The sequence below is a fragment of the Strix aluco genome, chromosome 4 (assembly GCF_031877795.1).
Source record: "Strix aluco isolate bStrAlu1 chromosome 4, bStrAlu1.hap1, whole genome shotgun sequence".
Classification (NCBI taxonomy): Eukaryota; Metazoa; Chordata; class Aves; order Strigiformes; family Strigidae; genus Strix; species Strix aluco.
This window is the reverse complement of record NC_133934.1, coordinates 113,372,525-113,394,482: the sequence shown is the minus strand read 5'-3', so window position 1 is coordinate 113,394,482 and position 21,958 is coordinate 113,372,525. Positions and strand designations below refer to the sequence as shown.

Below are 21,958 nucleotides of genomic sequence, written 5' to 3'. Positions count from 1 at the left end.
CCAGAATATCACACTGTTCAGAGCTGCATTAGTCAAAACAAAATATTCATCTTCAAGTCTTTCTCCAACTTTAATTTACAAACATTCAAAACTAATTATAGAAAGTTTCTAACATAACTAGAAGGGTGGAAAATTCAGAAGTAAGGTGCAAAGATCAGAAGTGTGGAGTGTTTCTGTATTAGAATTGTTACTTTTGATTTTGGAAGAGAGACATCTAAAGGAGGCTACAACAGAGATTTATAAAATCATGAATGATGCTAAGGAAGTGAACAGGGAATTTTAATCACTGTTTCACAATACAAGGATTTCTGGAACTGCCCATACAACTATAACACTGTCTTGTGCTTTAAGTCACAGCACACAAATACATTCATTTTTGAGGATTTTTATCTTCAATCTGTCTTGAATTCTTTGCAGAATATTCTAAGTATAGTGTAGCTGCTTGTTCACCAGGGATACCCAAAAGTCACCAAAACACCATGTGGAAGTAAGCTATTGAACTGGACCAGACAGGATTTAGTGGCTGGTAGCCGATTCCATCTACACGTCACGAGCAAGTCACAACTCCTTGGCGCTAAGAAATTACCTTGGTAACCGATGGAAGTGCTGATAGCCAGACTGTCTTCTTCGATAACCGTGGAAACCCAACAGCTTTCCTCAGGTAGCGGTCATGTATTTCACAGGTGCTGAGAATATACAGAGCACATGCAATGGCATAGCCTCCCCAGTTGGAGACCCCTGCAAAACACTGTCACTATGAAACCAAACTGTAAAAAACCCAACAATAGCTATTGCAAAGATACCTAACCTGCGTAAGTCATTAGGCACATACAACTGAGTTTCATGTAGCAATGGTGAAATGGAATGTAGATTTGAATTAAATATTGACATGAATTTGGAACATTTATTTCAGAAATACACTATTGCTTAACATATTAAGATGTTTTCAGTAGTATTTTAGATTGCGTTTCTGCAAGTTTCCATCTTAGTTTGTGGTTTGTCTTTCCAACAAAGCAAAAACTCAAATGGTCATGGTCTAGAACACAGCTGTCCTTGGCTTAATGTGAAGTCCATGAACTGTGAGGAGCTGTGTTATAGCCTGGTGACTTTTGCTTTTAACCATGCAGAGGTAGAAGATTTTGATAAAGTATCCTAAACCAGGAAAATTGCTGGTTTACTACTGAGAGTGTTAGATACCTAGGTTAGAAACCTAGAAACCTGTGCCTAAGTACAATATGGACCATTCACTTCATAAATTGGTCATTGCTGAATGCATCTCTTCCACTGCAAATTTTATTTTTGTGCTGGTTAAGATATTAGGGTCAAACAGAATTTAAACCATAGCATTCAGCTTTTGTTGTCCATTATGAATGTACATCTGTCCTCAAGTGGCTGTTGAAAGGACTTACCATCTCTTCATGTAAGAGCAATAAGACTGATGACCCTGACAGGGTCACACCCACAGAAGCTCATCAATTATGCTGAAAATTCATATGTGTATAGACATTTTAATTCCCACACAGATCCCTTCTGCAGTCTTCCTTGTTATTTTATTTAAGGTGTGATTTTTCAAGAATATTCAGGATTTGCCCAACTATTTCCAATTAAATGCACTTTCTTCATGGAACATCCTTGATTTCCAGTCATTCCTGCTGGAACCATAGTTGCTTAACTATTCAGAAAATGGACATAATACAGAGGCAGATTTGTTTGCTAATGATGACTTGGTCTTAGAAAGAAAAGGCCAATAAAAATTAGTTGGAAAGACAGATGTGATCTTGTCAATTCTATTCTCAAACATCAACAACTGTCCCACCCCCCAAAAAATCCCTTACCAGCTACAATAGTAAAATCAGCTTCAACATCACAAGCTATAACATCTCCATTTTTTATGTGCTTCTTTACAGCATCTTTTACTTTGCCCATTCCTAATTCGTTTCCTCCATCTCCAACACCTTTATTAAAAGAGAAAAAGACCAAATGAGTATGAATCCAGCATCTAACAATCCATTTAGAAAGCATCCAGGGTCTTCCCCAGAGTTGCTGACAGTTCATAGCTCCATACAAGATGATTTATCCTCTTTAATCACAAGTGTCTAAAAACAGAAGACTCTGAATGAAATAGCTGAAAGCATCACCTATCACATGCTAACCTGTAAGTGTATATAAGCAATATATGCTGTACTGGGGCAGGCATAAGAAAATTATCAAGTGCTCATGAATTGCAGACAGAATTAAGATAGGAAACTTGCTTATGGAAGGCATTAAATGAGTGTTCTATATAATGCATTATCATAAGTACATTAGTACAAATAGAGAAAGAAGATAGAAAACAAATCCAAAATAAACCTGAGAAATTAGCCTACAATTCTATATAAAGCAAGCATAGAAAACTCTGGTATGTTAAAATCTTGAATTAAAAAAAGAGATTAAAAATAGCAATTATTGCAGATAGATAAGCAAAAATATATGTAAGGACTTTGGTGGAAGTAGGACTTACTGCACTGGCAATCTGTTTTACACAGATCACTATCATTGTGCTACAATGTATAAAGAACTGACCTCTGTGCTATTACTGTTTTCATTTTTTCTAGTAAGTTATGAAAAAAAATAGCTAGCTTTTTTTTTTTAAAGTGTTCATATATTCAAGGTGTGGGGCCTTGATTTTTGTTGGTCAGGTAGAAACACTATGTGTCTCAGTGATTTCAGTAAAATCAATGGAACCTATGTAATTTCAGAAAAATTCTAGGCAACCCTATGTTTGAGACATAAAATCATTAGATGCCATTCAAAGATCTGGAGGCGAGGATAACACATAAACTAGCAGCTTATGTGAAAGCTGGATAGTATAAAAATAAAAACACACAAAAAAGTCCATCTATTTAAATGGAAATTAACATTTCCTTTTCACCTGCTAGTCTAAATGGCATCTTCTCAAGTTTGAAGATTTCATAGAAAAATCCTAGTTAATGTCTGTGAAACAGGACACTGAAAAGGTCCAAGTCCTCACTGCAATGTATTGTATTTGAATTTGAAATGTGGCTGCTCTAATGCATAGCATGAGTTACAGGAGAGAATTACAGTATTTATAATTTACACTTCAAGCCCTGAAAATCGATAAATTTAACACTTTCAGTAACTGCATAAATATCTCACATAAGTCTGTAACAAATTTCTTCTCTAAGTGAAACTGAAAGTTATTTCTCAGCAGCAATGTTTTATTTAACTCAAGTCTATATAGTCAAGGAGAACATAACTAAGTGACACACAACTTACATAAAAGCATTTGCCATGGAACAGGTAATTTTTTTTCTTATCTGTTTTAACAATCTGTCCACATTTATTTCAGTGTTGGGATTTAATGGTGCTTTCTAAAATCTGTTTGTTGGTAGTACTTTTCAAATAGGTAATGACATAATCACAGTGCCTCTATCACCATATATAAATATGGTAGCTACTCTTTTGTAAGAATCCACACAACGTTTTGATTTTCAAAATCCAAAATTTTGCTCTTAAAATTCTTTAAAAAGGCTAAAATGAATTCTTGTCCTTTGAAAATCATCAACAGTTTCTTTAACTGAAAGATACTAATCTGTTGCTCAGGGTTTTTTTGTATCAGCTTTGCTTTGCACTTCTTCTCTTCCTGGAAGTCCTGTCACCAAGTTGGTTATGCAGTTAGTAGATCTACTGCTGTGGATGAATCCCATTAGCATTACACTGGGAGGAAAAGAAGACCACACTGAAAATTTTCCTGTACCATCTCTTTTCTTCTTCCTCTACATGTCAGCAGAGGACTACATTTTACTGTAGATTTCCAGAGTGACAAAAGGCAGCCATCTAAACGTGAGCCAGTCAGCTAGACTTCTTTTAACGGCAGCAGAGAGAAACAGACCCTTCAAACATTCAGTTCATCTCACCCCAAAGCAGACGTTTCAAATATAGATGTCTGAAAATAGACAAGATGAATCCTCTTCTCCTAAAGGCCTGAGTGCTTTCCAGGCAGAGGAAAAATAGTTCTGTCAGATCTTCCACACAATTTTTCACTGATTACATTGGTTTCTGAAACTACATTCATGAAAAATGCAGAAAACGTCAGTCTTCCATGCTAAAAATCATTTGTATGAAAGAGAAACATGTGTGACCACATTTTTTCATGCAATACTTTGGAAAGCTTTTCATTAGCTTCTATATAAATAGCATATAGCTATGTCAATTGTATGACAGCTGAAAAAAATAGCATGTGGTTTCAGTAACACCTCTCAATCTTTTATTTCAGTCTTCTGTAGAAAATGAGCCCTTCCAACCTCAGTCTTTCATGTCTTATTTTGTATATTCCTGAAGGTTGATGCTTATTCCATTACTTTTTATGATATTGGTACCCATACAATTGTAGGCATTGTTCATGATTTGTCTGTAGTCAGACTCCTAGATCAGATTTTTTTTAAACACGGATCTTGTTTTAAATGCAAAACTTGACAGCAATTAATCAGCATGTAACAAATGTTCTAACATTTCCCCTCTCCACCTACTAACACAGTACTTCTCACCACTGAGCACACTATATAAAGACTTCTGTAAGGCTGAAAACTTGATCTTTCTAGCATCCTTTTCTAGTCTATAAAGTTATCTGAGTACTCTGCCCTAATGCTGTACAATATTCACATTTTATTTTGGAACTAGACATATGCCTCCAAATTCCTACTGACCATGAAGAAAGGCAAGATAGCCCCACCAGAAAAATTTATCATAATCAGTAGCAATACATTATCATCAGTAATGAGAGACAAGATGCAAAGGCCACAGCCCAGATTTGAGCCCTGTTAAGCTAGGCTTTACAGAAATACATTGAAAAAACCAACAGCCATCCCAAGAAATTGTAACCAAATTAAAAAACAGACATAAAAAGTTAGTGTGATAAGCAAAATAAGAAATGTTAACTAGGTGACAGACAGTGTAAGAAACAATTACTGTTTTTCTATAGGTACTCAATTAGTCCTCCAGTACAGAATATCCATGTACACAAATTCCATGGGAGATCAGAGCAGATACCTTCATTATCTTTTGAAGCCTATGAGTTGTTAAGTCGTTTTCTACATCATTTTCTACACAGTCTTCTCTAGAGAAAATTCACAGCAATGGGACACAGTGAATCTGGATAACTGTTTCTTTTCTTTTTATTCACAAGCTCGTGGTATCTTTAATTAATGACATTTCATAGTATATTTGAATATTTAGAGAATGTTTAAAACAAACTAAATTCTGCTGAACATATTCAAATTTCCACCTTGCAGAACACTGAACTCTGCCAAATCAGTAATATACTATGAGCTGCTCTGGGAGATATTTTAAGAGATTAGGGTATTTTTATTAAAGGAATCAGGATGTGATGTTACGTAAGTAGCTAGAGAGACCAAGTCTTTGTATCAACGGTCTAAAATCAGGGACAAGAATTGAAGTTAACTGCAGCAAACAAAGCTCTGAGTCATTTTGCTAAATATCTTTATGAAAGAGAGTTTTTTCTATCCTTATTCAGTCAATCTTGGGCTTCTCTGCTGAGATTTCCAACAGAGTGCCATCTAGAGTGCTTCTTTTTGAAAGTTACTCCTTAGGAATAGGAAAAAATTTGAATTAAATCTAAATAAAATGTATTGCAAGTTTTAAGATAATACAAAAATACCAGTGATCTCTTCTCCTATACAGCTTTTAAATTATTCTAATGCAGTGAAATCAGACTACGCATTATCCCTGCAGGAGCTCCAAATTCTGTGGAAACATTTGAAAAACATCAGTACTGAGAAGTCAATGTTCCTGTGCTTTTGGTAATACTTAGGAGTGAGTCCACAGCACTACAAGAAGAAAAAAAGCCAGATCAGAAGACATGTTGTGATGTCACTGAGATCAGCCTGGCATGGGTACTTATTTCTAATCTTGTGACACTTATTTCTTATTTTGTTTCTAATATTTATATAGATTATTTATCTCCCAACTGTTTTGGGTCACACTGTAGCAGGAAGCATCTGATTGTACAAGGATGTTGTACAGTGCTTCATATACAAACCTTGATCTATGGCATATTTTTTCAAAACCAGACACAAGTAAGTTTTCAGGAAAAAAAGGTCTATTGACAAAAGAGAGGAGCACCATGTTGACAAAAGCATCTTATTAGATGTATTAGTCAACGCTAATGTAGTTTAGGCAGGAAGGACAATGTCCTCCTTTAAAGATTACTACAGTTTATTTTATTAGAGAAGGCACTATTATAGTAGGTGCAAATATGCAATCCCTGCTTAAGAGAATGTATTGCTAAAAGACAATATAAACTAAGATTCTATCCAGATTGCTGTTTTAATAAAGGTGTAACAAACATAAAAATAACTATAATATTTTAATATGTAATGTTTCCATTCAATAGTCATTTGCTTTCTATGCTGCTTTTCACACATAAAATACCGAATACAGTCAGTGTCAAAAACTACACTTGTAGAAGTGTATGTACGTGCATTGATGTATAAGTAAGACACAGATCTGGGCTTGCTTTTTTGTCCTTAAAGAACTTTGAAATCAACTTCTCCATTTTTTTTTCAGCTGTGAGAACCCTTCAATAGAAACTTGTCATTTTTCTCCAGCAACGGTCTCTTTAAATTCAATCACAACAAACAGCTGCAGCTCTCAAGCAGTTATTCAGCACCTGCCTCCTGCTCCCCTTCCCTTCACTTCCAGTAGTTCCTGTTTTGTTCTTCTCTTGCTTCTGAGAGTATAACACAAACTCACACGTACCTGTTGCTGTGACTCCTGGAATGGTTTGTGCAGCTAAAAATAGTTCATCTATGGGATCCACGAGATGTTTGATGTTAACTTTCCTGGCATTGTAGTAATTGCCATCAGCAGCCATCCCAGCACGCTCTATTGCTATCAGGTGATCAAATCTGGTTAGAGACAAGTGAAAAAACAGAGTGGAAGAGTCAAAGCTATGATTTTCATATAACAACGTCTTCTGTTGGCTGCTTCTCCTGTTGTGCTTGGTTCTAATTTTTGACCATTGGGATTCAAGGTAAAACTTGGATACTGTTTTGTTATTTCTGAATGTAGTTTTCTACAGTTTAGTCTAGTTTCTTTATACCTTTCGTGCAACTCTGTCAAACCACATTTGCCACTAAGAAATGGTGAAGTTCCTGAAATCCTTCTAACCAGCAACTCTTTGGGTCAGCCATCTGGCCTTGCTCTGTTTCATATTTAAAATACATATCTTGTCAGACCTTAGTCTTTAGAAGTGTTTTCAAGGAAAACAAAAACATGGCAAATTAATGATCATCTAAATCCTTGTTAGTGCAAATACAGTCTCTGCTTGAAGTACATGGTTTGGCAAATGTTCATTTGTTTCCAGTTAGGGAGTTTTTTGGTTTGGGTCTTTCGACTTTGGGGGTTATTTCTTTGTCTGTGGCTATTTTGCTAGTTATAAAAGTAGACAGATGTACTGCAGATGTCCTACATTTTAAGCAGAATTTTAGTACTCATTTCAGCCACTGTATCTTAGAATTATTTTGCTTTTGTTTCTCCAATTTTACTGTCAAGAGGTTACTAATTCAGCAGAATTACTTCATGTTCTTGTGGATGGGTATCTACATTGATTCCAGCGACCTTAAGCAGGTTACTTGTCTACTTTAAAGAAACACTTACTTTAGCTTTTTGGGACTGTGGGATCCATTGAAACTGGCTGAAATTATGTTATGCATAGCTATAAACCAGATATTTAAAACAATACATAAAAAATTAAGACAGTTTCAGGCATACTATTACAACCACAATAACAATTATAGCATATACTAACATGTGGTAAGAAATGGGAACTGATGAAGCAAATACCAGAGTGAAACATCTTTTTATTAAAGAGAACAAACTGAAGGCAACTACATTGAAATGTTTTATATGGAAAGATCAATAAAAATGAGCAATGTATGCCTAATTAAAGGAAATGTAAGTTGTCTGTTAAGTAATGAAATGTGCATATAACTACTTAGCAAATTCTCCAGTGCATTAAGCCTAATCACACACTTTGTGTAAATTTGAATTTTTGCCCAACATTGTATACTCAACAATGCACATGCAAAGAGCTCAAATCACTATTGAGAAGTGCATGCATACATCTATAATTTTTGGGCAGCTTTGGCTGTCCAAAGACGATTGGATGATCACTATTACAAACACATGATGTTTTACTAAATCAGATCAGATTCCCCAGTTGTCAGACAAGCCAAAGCTCTAGAAAGTGAACACACTGCACAACTCTTTTCCTAGCTCTTTCACTGACTCCAACATAATACTTCCCCTTCCTGATTTTCTCACTAATTGAAAAACTGGTATAATAATATATTGTGCATGTGTATATATATCTCTCTGTATCTATGGAGTAACAGCTGAAAAGCTTTTAGAAATTTTTCAAAGGAAAAGAGCTACTGATATATGAAGTATCATTTATTTTTTTCTATTCCAGAAATTCATGATTGCAGAATGCATAACTGTGGAATAACATGGAATTCTGTACTCTATGTGTGCTTTAATACCAATGTTTGGCTTCAAAGTTTGTTCTGTCCATTCCAAGTCGTAAGGATTTACTTGTAACCATTACATCTTCTTAGATCATGGTCATTATTTTTATTATAACTTTACACAGTAGGGGTGTGACCCAGTCTCAAAAAACAAATACACATACCTAGGTCTTCCAGGATTTCCATTCTCACACAAAAACATTAAAGCTGAATCCGCACTTTCCCTTTGATAGCTCAGTAGAGGGATAGGTCTCTTCAGGATTCCTACAGGAAAAATACAATTCAGATACTATGTACCTTTTTTTGTGTGTGTGTTTGAGTAACTTTAAAAAAAAAAAAAGAAGCAGAACAGTTAGAATAGTAAGGACTTTGTGTCTTTACACAGTTTCTGATAAGCTCGCTACATCCTTACTTTAAGTTAAACTCATTTGGATGTTAGTGCTAGTAAATGGAACCTTGAGATAGAAAATAGGTCTGCAGGAATAAGAACAGACATCCAGAATTCATCATAAACAGCTAATCCAGAATCAGTATCCAGACACGTAAGCATTAACTTGATGTCAGCTAGGTTTAACAAAATGTCATCGTAGCAACACTGATCAGAGCTTAAAGGATGAACTGTGGTTCATTCTCTTGGAAAAAATATAAATCCTGTACTAAGTGACAGTGAGATTAACTGAAGCAAACCTTGGCTCAAATTGGCAAGACAAAAACTGTGAAACGTGTGTCTTACCTAGTTGAACAGCCTCTTCAATAATCTTTTTATTCAGATTCATGGCTCTCTGATCCGTTACTATGGCAACCTCTTTCTCCAAGGCCTGCAATATAGCTGCAATAGCGAGGGCTCCTGGGGGCCCATCGTTCTCTTCCGGTGGCTCATAAGTGAAGTGGGTAGGAAATCCAGTTGTTATCAGCACCGACCGAGCATGGGAGATGGACAGGCAAGCCTTCAGCAGCTCGTCCTGGCGGCGTAGATGAATTATACCCCGGTCTCCTATAAAAGTGTTTTTAAAGAGAGCAGTACACTTCAATATATCATTCTCCTTTTGAAGGTTCTGTGTGGGTGAACCTGCATACTTTAATGACATTAAATGAGTTTTAAAAAAAAAAAAAATAAGAGAAAGAAAAACCTCTGGTCAAGGCAGGAATTGGGGTAATTTCCTCAGGAAACCTAGGAAGGTGTAGGATATGAGTAATGAAGATAATGGGCTGTGCTTCCAGGTTAAGAATTTCAGTTAACTGGAATTTGGAAATTACTACACCTAGCATTAGTGTAAATGGCTTTTTCTGAGAACTTACTGCATATTGTTTCCTTTCCTTTGGCCCTCTGATTTCCTCTGATCTGTGGTGACAGTCATGCTAGACCATGTCTATCTGCTGAAGCTAGATTGTAACTCAAGCATCCTAGGTCTTACAGAAGTTTTGATGCAGGCTTCAGATGAGTAAGCTGGTCCTTTGTCTCTGTTTAATTCTATCGACTTAGAGAAGAGCTAATTCCCAAATAAATTCCACTTAATGAAATGATTAACCACAGAAGTGAGGCTTCAGAGACATTCTAAGTTACCAGGGGACTTCAGAAACTCAGTTAATATACTCAGTCGTATCCAGGTGACTGCTAAAAGATCTTGTAACACTTCATGTAGTAGAGAACCATGTTATCTGACCTTAAGAAATAGGTGAATATTAACAGATGTCTCTTCTCATGGGTCAGTTCCTACAGAGGCAACACTGTGTTATCTGTGCGTCTTTCATTGTTCAAACACTTCCTACCTCCTCTCCCTTTCTTGGCACTTGGAAACACAAGTTCACAGCTCAGTCCTTTCGATTTTCTAGCGCTCCTGAAAACCACAAATACCAGCATGATGTGCCAATATTCATGGGCTGATAGCAAGAGTTAAGTCCTCACTAGTGTCCTCACATCTTCATCTTTCTCACCTTTGCCCCCACCCCGCACTTCCCTCTTTTTGTCCTCGATGTTCCCTTTGTTGTTTCTCCCTCTGTTCCTCCTAAATAACATACAAGCAAAATACAGATAGTGGACACAGAAAAAAGTTCTGAACAAAACTTAAGTAACAGTCTCTGAGAACTGGGGTATATTAACCAAGATAAAGTACTGCACCCTCCTCTAGCAATAAAATGAGCTAATTCTTAAGTTAGGTCCTGTATTTTTGCAGAGCATGGCATTGTGCCAAGCTGAACTCTAAAGAGTGGGAAAAGGAGAGGCCTTGTGAGTAAAAATAAACAGATTCAAACATATGCACACAGCCTAAGCTTGGGAGAGCTGGGTTAAGCTGTTTTCCACTACTGTCTACAGAGGGTTTCAGAAAATTTATGGGAAACAGATCAGAATTTACAGCAGACAGAGGGGACATTCAGTGTGTATTTTAGGAATGGTTGCACTGCTCAGTTTGCCTTTATTTCCCTCTCACCTTCCTTGTGCACACATGCAGCCCTACCTCTCGACCTTCCATGGTGATCAGGTCACTCTGGTCCATCACACCACACCTCAGTGATGAATATGTCAGCAGAGTTTGATGTAATTCCACCCATCAGGGAAGGATGTTTGAAATGCACATTCAACTACTAGAATCTTCTGGTAGGAGCACATTAATAGTAGTAAAGAAACAGGCTATTTACTAAACAGTGAATACTGGTGCAGCTGTTACCAGCATGCTGAAATGCCCTGTACTTTACATACCAATTTCAGTTTTATTTCGTAACTGTTCTTATTCCTTGTGGACTCTCCAGTCTGCTGTAAACATCAATGCTTCTGTGTACTTTGAGAATATACAGTCGTCAAGATCAGATATTCCATTACCCATAAGGTTGAATGGTTTTGGCCAGACTCTGATATTAAGTACAGTAACAAAAAATGTAAGACCTAGTTATATTAACTCACTGTATTCCACACAGAATCTTTTAAATCTTAAAATTGCCTTTAGATTCTTACTGTGTTCTTGAACTTTATCAATATCTAAAAAAGCAGGATAGGTCATATCTACCTTATAACAAATCCACTAAAGGAAGAGAGTTTTTGTTTTTACCTGGATCTATTCCAATTAGGGTCTCTAGAGTCTTTATCTTTTGGGCTGCTTCTGCTGATACAATACTATAATGCAGAGGATCTTGAGAAATGCAGTGGACTTGTGGGATTTCTCTTGAGGATCTGCCTGTGACATTGTCATTCCTTAGGTCAGTAACGAACATGCAGCCAGGAGAATGAGTAAAAGCTAATGGAGCTCCTAAAATGGGTGAAAAAACTACAATTAAACACATTGTTATTGCAATATATTGAAATATCAGAATGATGAAATCACAAAAAGCTCTTTATCAACAGAGTTTCTGCCTGATGACACACATCATAAAAACAGGTGATATTTTAAGTTATACTGCAGCAATTAATATGCTTTGAGAAATAAATGTATGCATATACATCTGAAAATGTTTTCACTTTTAAAAAGCTCATGTGGGTAGCTGAGATCAGGTTTTTCTACAATCTCCTCTTTGGTATAAACTTGAAGCTACTTAGGAACTGAACACTGGTACCCTCCAACGAAGTCTGTGAGGAACTGGCAAGTCTGAAAATTGGGTTTGATATGTCAATGCACAAGTTTCTTCAAGAACAAGTTAATGCTTAAGTTTGTTGGTGATATTGTTTCCATAAGAATAAATTAGATATTAGGATAAATTGGATATTAGGAAGCATTTCTTTACAGAACGGGTTGTTAGGGGTTGGAATGGGCTGCCCAGGGCAGTGGTGGAGTCCCCATCCCTGGAGGTGTTTAAGAGTCGGGTTGACATGGTGCTTAGGGATATGGTGTAGTTGGGAACTGTCAGTGTTAGGTTAATGGTTGGACTGGATGATCTTCAAGGTCTTTTCCAACCTAGATGATTCTGTGAAATTAATTTTCTAGGTTCTAGAGTGCTGCTGGAAGCTATACCGTCTTTCTTGTTCCTTTGAATATCCTTGTAATAGTGATATGACAAAATGATGTCAACTACTGCCTGCTGGCTAGAAGTCCTTTATTAGATTAAGAAAATGGGGACTAGTGTCTCTGCACAGTGTCTTGCTGACCTAGCTAGAAGACCTATAAACTAACAAGGAATAATGACAAAAGGTGACCAGTAAACCTTAGCAAAGGGAATCAGAGTAGCATCTGGCAAACAGTAAGCTTATTTAGACCTGACAGCATAGTAGTTACCTAGGCTGAAATATTTGCTGTCTTTATACTAATTTCAGAAGTCTTGATCTAGATTATATTTGATGTGGCAAAATTGGTAGGACGTTGGAAAAATCACAACTGGTGTACTTAAACAAGCAAAATCTTGCTGTGTTAGGATGATGAAAAGGAAGGAGATATTTCTTTAACAAGTACATATGTGCTTGGTCTGTGATATATCTGTTGGGAGTCTATGGCCAGCAATTTAAAAGCAGCTGGGCAACATGGTTGTTGAGGTTTCATATACCTCACCGAACCATGTGAGTAGACGATGTTTTTTGTGAGAAGCTAGCAGATTCATCTAAAGTATGGGTACTGGTGGCAAGGCAGAATTTTAACCACCTAGCTGAGAAAGGAGCACAGCAAGATTCAAACTGTCCAAAAAGTTCCTGGAATGCATTAATGACAACTGGTTTTAATGCAGAAAATGGAGAAATAAACAAAAGTAAAAGTCAGTTCCAGGCAAAGGCAGGATAGATAGACAGTTGCTTTGGGCAACAGACTGCAGAGAGTTGGCAAATTTTTTCTCTACTTTCCCTGCAACAAAGATGCATGAGGAAGATGAGTAGAAGTGCTGGAGAACACAGTAAAGAGCAGGATTTTCAGCTTGGATTTGGAACTGAAGAAAAGGTGTTGTGTATATGAAAGAAAAAGAAGTCTGTGCTCCTAGTGCTGAACATATTTACCGCAGCTGTTGAGAGCAGTTTAGATAAACATCTGTAAGGAACTACAAGGATGTAGCTGATCCTGCAAGGGGAGAAGGATGAAGCAGATGACCTCTCAAGGGTCTCCCAATTATACTGCCTATGATTATTAAGCTCCTTTTTCAGTAAGAACTAAAATATGAGATTTCATTCCACAATAGTGATTTAGAGCAGTATATAATAGTGTCACTACGGTTTAGTTGTGTTTTCTTGCCCTTTGTGCTCATGTCTGTTAGAAATGACTGGATAAAGTGCAGGACAGCTCTGTGCAGAGGACAAAGCTTCATTTATGTAAAGTGTGTCACATTTAATTAATTTTGGAGCAAAACCTAAAAGCTCAAAATTCCTCATGAGACAATTATGAACTCTTCCAGGACAATCAATTCGCTAGCTCTTGACAACATTTTCTAAAGATTTCTGGTTGTGTTTTTTTCTTTTTCTTTTTTTCCCTTTATTATTGCTTTACTGCAATGTAATACAAAATAATATTTTAAAAGAAATAAGCTTAAAAATTAATGCCTTTAAACTTCTAGTTTTTAATAATGCTTAAAAAAAGATGTTTTGATGTGGCCAGAACTTTAGATTTCTGCCTTTAAAATAGTCAAACAAGAGTGATGAAATATCAGTAAGAAATTCCTTTAATGTGGACCTGTATTTCACAATGTAAAATAGTCCTGCCAAAGGTTTTTTTGTTGTTTGGTTGGGACGTTTTTTAGCTAACCCTAAAATCAAGCCTGCCAATCAGCTGACTCATTCAGTCCGTGTTTGGGGGGGAAAAAAAAAAAAAAAAAAAAAAGTGAGAGAGAGTAAAAGAGATTGAAGGATAATTTAAAAAGAGTCTTCTAACAGTACATACTGCAGTTGATGACTGCTTCTACTCCTGTTACTCCACAGGCCCAAAACACTGGAATATCACCAGGGTAAAGTTGAACTGGATCTCCATAGTCTGGTTTGGAAAGATCTTGTATTCCCAGCAGGCCTGGAATTGATCAAAAATGAAATCATGGAGATTCCAATTAAGTAGTACTACTGCAAAGCTGGGCAGGTGGACCCCAAACATCATTCAATGACGCTGAGCTAGGATTGCTACAGTGGCAAGTCCCACTGAAGTGGCATATTTAGTTTGCCTTTGAGTGCATGTCCCCAGAACCTGAGATGACTTGTTTTGCCTTTTTGTACTTGATGACATCAATAAAAAAGTATTCACTGTATTTCTGCAACAAAATACAAGCTAGGTGTGTATGCAGAGTTTCCAAGATATTATAAATCTTCTCTATCATCAGAAGAATTATATTCATAACACTGCCAAACAAGAATAAACAACTGCAATGCAAAACGGGTTTATTCTAGAACATATTTTCTATGGTTTTAGCTTTCTACATTCTTTAGATAGAAAAATGAGCAACTGTTCATTTACCTCTCTGGGTTAGATAACTACATCTCACTCTTACCCAGCTTTTACTACTTTGACTTTTGCTTTATTCTAACACCTACTTGTAATATTCTGGGTCATTCTAAGCACTTGCTATCTTCCCTTGGTTTTAAATTCTTCAGATGCTTTAATATACCACTGTCTTTGCTGGAATTAATTTATATAATCTGTATATATAATAATTTACTCTTTTCTGTTAAAAATAAATAAATAGGGGAGACCCTCACTTGCCCAATCATCTTGTTGCTCTACTCAAAGTAATAATTTATTACTAGTTTCCCAGATTTCAGCACTCAGACCAAATATGTTACTGGGGTGTACTGTTAACCAATGACATCTCCTTCCGTGTTCTGCAATATGATCCTTCTGTGTATGCAGCCCTTGAGTCTACTGATTGACAAATTTCTGTCAGCAGATGGGATTTTTTTTTTTTTATTGTGATCTATCTTCATCTTACAGGTGTCTGGTTTTGTTCTTCTCCAAACAGCCTCCTGTTTTATATTTTTTTTTTTCAGTTTTCCCTTGCAAAGAATAGGCCTATATGTGTTTGAGCTGGGATTTTAAAAAATGTATATTCTTGTCATATTTCTTTTTATTCTGTCTTAAGTGTTGTGCTCAATGTATTCTATTTCAGTATTTTTAAAAATAATGCAGTATTTACTTTCACAGTACTCCACTAAGACACAAAATGTATCCACACATACTTCTCTTCATGCTGTCGATCATTGCTACCCTGTCACTGGAATCTCTGACAGCAAGAATGTATTCACATATAAATGAAACTGCATACATTTTAGAAAAATGTGATTACACTTTTTTACCAAAACCACCCCTGCCATATAACTTAATTTATCTACATCAGACAGCTATCTTTTATCCAAGAAATCTCTGTGTTCAGCTAATTCAAAACCTATTTTTCTTTCTTTCTTTTTTATTTTTTTTTTCTTTTTTTCTATTCAGGTCTGTAACCATTAGGAAGGATTAAAACATCATAAATTTACTGGTGCAGGTATTTCAGTCCTACCACTTCCCATGGTTCCTCTCTTCATTTTTATACACAGTAAAGCACATGCAGAGTGAAAAATGAAAAGCACTGACCAGGATCACCCATGTGAATTGGTGCTCCATGGGCTTCTTTTAATTCAGATGTTGCTAGCACAGCTGCTTCCAACTTGCTTTCAGGAATAGGTCTCATTGTGACTACTAAGTTGCAGCAAAAAGTAGAAACGCTGTAGCAAGGGACTGCTGTCTGGCAGTTCAAAAGAATCCAGGGTGTTAGCAGGAATATTGAATAATACCTCTAAAGTATTAGAAGAAATAAGTCTAAAACTTTGTGCTGTGCTTGAGTCTGAAAGGCCACATACTAACATTCATTTTAAATTCTTTTAAACAAAAACTTCTTAGCATCCCATAATAATTTTTTTTGTAAGATCCAGCAGTGCAGGAGTGAAACATTCCATCCTTGAGTTTCTTCATATAGATCACTAAAATTTTCGATGTTATGCATTTCTTGCTTTGGTATGAGTAGCATAGAGTGTGGTGAGCTCAGTATATTCTGAATATGTTTGGAAAACAGTGGTGCGCTCCCTATACAGAAAGGGAAAAAAGCTGATAAAAAGTATCACACAGTGACAAATCTACTTGGTCTGAGTTCAGGGGAGCTACAGTGCTCTGTAACACTCAAGGGTCAGGAACTCCTGCTGCTGGCAGCACCCACTTCTACAGAAGCAGCATGCCAGTTCCACACATACAAAATCTTTCATGCCTCTGGAAAGGTTCTATGGAATTCATCATTCTCACTGACTGGGATACTGAAGTACCTTTTCTATTCAGAAATAAAGCAGTCCGGCTTTTTAGAAGAAAATGTCTAACCTCTACATTCCATCTGAACACAAGATATGTAGACAGCTAGAGTTGTATAGAAAATGTTCATTAACACACTGTACTTCACGGTATTGATGTGCTACAAACTATGAAATTTTACTAATTCTGAAATGTTATAAGCAGATATATAGTTGTATTTTTTTTTCTTTAAGCTTGGTAGAAGGATATGTATTACACATGAGATACAATTGTGGCTCCACTTTGACCAGGAGTATAGCAAAAACACTGTGGAATGATAAGTCTGAAGACAACAATAAGCATACGAACTAAATGAAAAAGGCATGCAGATGTGTACTTAAGTGTTTTTAATATTACAGGGTCTACCTACTGGAGACAGAATTACTCTAGGACTTCTGCTGACATTAAAATCTGCACTATAAACTTGCTGAGCACAGTTATAATTTACAGTGCTACAGTAGATACCTCAAGTCTTTGGAAACATCTTCTGTCCCAGAGGTCTGAGTTCATTGCAGATATGCAGTTTAGAGGCTCTACTGTCCCAGGAAAAATCCAAAATGAGGCTGTCATAGGTGCAGAAGAAACTGCTACTGTCAAGGGTCATAAAAGGAATATTCCTACTGCAAGCTGGAGCTGGTATGGAGAGCAGGACATGTATAAAGGCTGTACAAATGAATTGGCTGCCATAGCACACAGGGAAAACTTTGTCACCATAAATGAATAAAAAAGCAGATTGTCTTTGCAGCAAGTTGAGAAAAGCGCTGATCTGAGGGTGGGCATATTTTACCCTGTATTTTTATGTACTTAGTGCTAGCACATGCCTGAAGTTACTATACAGGTAGGGAAAAAAGTTCTGATTTTGAGCAACAGATACATGCACATAATGTGACTGTGGACAAATACTCAAAGTTCCGACAAAGACTACATGTGTGTGCATATACTTACCTTATACATGCTTACATTACATTTTTGTTCAACGTTTCTTATGGGAATGTTAGCATTTTGGACAGCTCTTTCAAAAGAGAAGCTGCAGCCTAAATAAAAAGTCACCATATCCTTAAGTTGTTCAGAATACTCTTTCAGGCTTTTCAGTGATCCAGTACAAGCTCCATGCTCATATATTCTGTACTGTAGGCAGTCAGTTCTAGTGAAATAAGAGGTTATCAGAGCTGTATCATATTTTCTGAAAACAAGGTGAATTGTTTGAATTTACATTAACCCAGTATCAGACCACAAGAAACAGCCTACTACAGTCATTTCTTTTCTTTCTGAATAACAATGAAACAAACACATGCAAAAACCCCAGAACACCTTATTCTGCACAAAACCAAGTCAGTAAACAGAACATTAGAGTTTGGTATTTTTTAGGTTTTAAAGGTAAATGTCCCTTATATGTATCTTCTCTCGGGGTTTCAAAAATTAGGGAGCTGTTTTAAGTCTTGCTTTTAGTGTGTATTACAGGAGCCACATCTTTCAAATTCCGGAGACTCTACAAATATCATGCAGTCTCCATGCCTGTGTTACTACTAAATAAAACAAAGCTAAAACCCTATTATTTAATTCTGTTGGCTCAAGTGGAAAAATATTTAGAAATTACACAAAATTTCCCTTTTGTAGTAGAGAAATACTTGTAATATTGACAATTATCATAACATGATTCTCAAGAACAAGACAATCAGGCTATTATGCATAGTTTTCATTCAAACGTATAACTCCAAGAAAAGAAACTTGTTCAAAATGTACAGGCTGTTCCCTGAAATCCTCCTAATCACCACCAGCATTCACTGCAGAACTTTGAGAAGCAGAGTCGGTCTGTAGTTACCTGATATCAGAATCCTTACTCAGAGGAGGACATTTCCAATCACCTGGTTTACTTCTGTACAGCAGTGGCAGGGGTCCATCATTTGCATGGCAAAACTTCTCAAAGTCATCAGCCAGGGACTTGTGCAAGATCACGACATTAGCCTGTTTATAGCCTGAAATTATGGAAGATAGGAATGACTGGTTATTAATTCAGTTTTTTGTTTGTGAAACAATAACTTTTCTGTATAGATTTCTTTAGGTGGTCTATAAAAAATTACCTGAAGGAAATTTTTGATTCAGAACTCCATTATTAAACAACTTTTTGAAATGTTTTTAAAATCTTAGCTAGATGTACTCTGTATGTGAAGTTGTTCACAGCTAAAATAGTTGGCAGACATGGGTAGTACTAGAATACAAAGGCAGCATAATTACTTTAATAAACATTTCTATGAATTTATTATAAACATAATTTATTACCTAACCAGGGAAATTAGTATTCTATAGAAAAATGCTTTACTTTGCAAATGTTAGCACAGAGCCAAATAAAGGCTATTGCATACCACGCTTTCACCTTTTTTTTTTTTTTCATTTAGTACCAAGCTATAAATCATGGCCAGTCCAACAGTAAACTCCTGGTATCTTGACATTATGTAGCCCATTTTTTAGAGTTTGTTGGCTATGGAATTTTACTGTGGGCTGCAATTTAACAGACGTAATTACAGCACAGGAATAAACTCTTGCCTGTCACACTAAACCTCAGTCATTTCTACTATTTCTAATTTAAAAAACTAAAATGAACACGACTGCCACATCTTCTTCACTTGGAATCAACTTTGATTTAAAAGGTTGTTGACTACCACCATGCAATAGCTTCTAAAGACATGAACAGTTTTGCAGCGAGTATCAATGAAGAAAGCTTACATTCATTTATTTAGCAAAAATTTATTTTCTAAACAGTAGTAGTTAATACCAATGTAATTTTCATTTTCCTGCATGTAAATACCAGCTGTTCAAATACAGAGAGGCAATTTGGAGTATAACTAGTCTGTGGTGTATAAAACTGTCAAATAACAGTCCCTAACTCCTGTATTGATACTGCCTTGAAAAGTTATTACTGTGTCTGACACCAGACAGGTGAGTAAGAGGCTGCATAGAAGATCTCACTTTCTTAAATACTGTGGTAGTCTGTCATCCAAGAGGCAATCATTTAGTTGAAATCAGTGGTCTGCCTTAAAAGGCTGTAGAAAATCAGCCAAATCTTATTCTTGACCAAAGCTAACAAAGAAATCAAAAGAAAAAATTACATTCCCGATGGAAAAATGCAAAGCAAAGGCTAAAGTAAGCATGTATTTGCATACTGAATGTGCCCACAAACTGCTCTCTTGGGAGTACTCAGCACAAAAATTCATTTTATTACTAGCAAAAGTTACTAAATACAGAAACAGTTTCTTGCTAAATACAGAAATACATTTTTGTTAAATAAACATACTAAATTTACCACTGAATAAAATACTACATGCAGTAACCCCTCAACTTCATTCCCTGCTGTTCCTGCTCATATGAAATCCACAGGCACTTTCTACTTTGCTGGTGATATTCATGAATTCTTAAAATTATAGTTTTAGTGAGTGCATTAAACTCAGACAACTCTGAATTTAAAATACTAGTCACAGCTGACAGACTGAATCTGCAGGTAACTTTCAGGTATTCCGTAAACTCAGAAATCTTTGTTATAACTCTTTGACAACTTTACTGATCCTCATGGTAACTACCCTTACTTTCTTTATAGATGAAAACATATTTCCCTTCCCATACCTTCTTATGCATGTACTTGCATTATGTATCCATCGTTATGAATATATTCATGAGCAATGTTAGTGAAGCTGGACATGCTAATCAACTCATGCATTAATGCAATTCTGAGAAGTTTAGAAAGAGCTTTTAATTTCTTTGGTGAATGACAATGAGTTGAGTTATTTGAGTATGAAACTAATTTTTCCCTCGCCCTTATAATTCCCATTCTTCCTGAGTCAGTAATTTCCAACTTCTGCAACAAATGAAGCAGAAAACCACTTCTGTAACTATAAATTTCTAATTCTTCCCCAAAGCATATCCGATGCACTAAGTAAAGCAAGGGGTCTGTGAAAAACATAGTATGTCATCCTACAAATGTGATAATAATATATGCAAGAAAAGCCAGGTTCGGTTAAAGATTCTTCAAATATTTTCTGCATCTGTAATTTCTCAATGACATAACTGGGAGCTGCAAACATTGAAAACAAAGTCCATGTACTTTACACAGATAGAATGATATATTTTCTCTGATGTACCTTTATGATTTAAGAGCACAGTGTCAGGTGCTTATAATGTAATTTCAAAACCACCCAAGTGACTTAAGAACATAAGTCAAATTAACGTTTTTGTCTGTTTTATTTCAGTGCTTTTGATATTCCTGCATTCCTTCACAAACAAAAAAAGAAAACACATAGCTATGAATCTAAAATGGAATCACTTTTGCACTTAGCTTTAGGTTTACTTACCCTCTGCCATTCCAGAAGTATTACTCATACTGAGTCTGTTGCATCGAATTATTCTTCTTAGCACATGGGGAAGGAGAGACTTCAAGCCTCCTGACAAAAACATCTCTTCATCCTTAACAGGAAGATAATTATAAATATAAACACATAGCATTTTTTTTTTTTTGACATTTTAAATTTTGATTTGCTGGAGAACTTAGCTTAAGTTTCCTCCCATGCTCCACCAAAGTTATTATCAACAGGAAATTCTAAGTTATAACTCAAAAGCCAGATCAAAGTCAAAAGGTTATTTCCCTGACATTTTACAACTAAATGCAAACAGAATCTTTCAATAAACTAGCCAGAGACATGCACTTTAACATTCAGGATAAAACACAAAGTTTTGCCAGCCTGTAATGTAAGAAGCAGATTTCTTTTCTCCCTGATAAATATTCATTTCCTAGAGTATTCACGTATCCAAAATTCATTGTAACTTTAAATTTGCAAAAGCACAAATGGGTTAACCTACCAAGCTATAATCTGTAATGTTACTTCTCTGTTCAAAATGCTTTTAGACAATTAGCAATGCAGTCTTCCAGTAAAGAGAGAACTATATTCAGAAAATGTATTTTAATACATTCCATGCATATTATACTTTTCAAATATTAATTATGTAGAAGTGAATACCCCTGTGGCTATTCTTCCACTGGGAAAGTAGACATACAGATGTTTAAGTCACTTGTCATACAACCTGGAGTAGGAGCAGAGATAAGTACCCTAATTACAATCAATATCTGTCTCTTTTTACATTTTTGGGAGATTTAAGATATCTTTTTGCTGCAATCTAGTCAAGGTTCACACAAAGTTTTTCCCTCAACCTAAACTACCTAATAAA

At 36.0% G+C, this 21,958-nt stretch overlaps 1 protein-coding gene across 4 annotated transcripts in view; it reads right to left on the bottom strand.

Moving 5' to 3' along the window:
* DGLUCY (D-glutamate cyclase) overlaps positions 1–21,958 on the bottom strand; it is a 47,989-nt gene that overhangs the window by 4,471 nt on the left and 21,560 nt on the right. Inside the window, exons 2-12 of one of the 4 annotated variants that reach the window (XR_012623328.1) lie at positions 21,088–21,199; positions 18,567–18,720; positions 17,690–17,888; positions 16,001–16,202; positions 14,327–14,449; positions 11,591–11,788; positions 9,280–9,540; positions 8,711–8,810; positions 6,778–6,926; positions 1,836–1,955; positions 587–686 (exon numbers count right to left, since the gene is read on the bottom strand). Coding sequence is in view for 3 of the 4 variants with exons in the window: in XM_074824947.1 (XP_074681048.1) it covers positions 587–738; positions 1,836–1,955; positions 6,778–6,926; positions 8,711–8,810; positions 9,280–9,540; positions 11,591–11,788; positions 14,327–14,449; positions 16,001–16,202; positions 17,690–17,888; positions 18,567–18,720; positions 21,088–21,190 (1,761 nt within the window). In the remaining variant the exon portion in view is untranslated. Of the gene's footprint in view, positions 1–586; positions 739–1,835; positions 1,956–3,946; positions 4,066–6,777; positions 6,927–8,710; positions 8,811–9,279; positions 9,541–11,590; positions 11,789–14,326; positions 14,450–16,000; positions 16,203–17,689; positions 17,889–18,566; positions 18,721–21,087; positions 21,200–21,958 lie in introns of those variants that run through there. The other 3 variants (XM_074824947.1, XM_074824946.1, XM_074824948.1) reach the window with 3 other exon arrangements.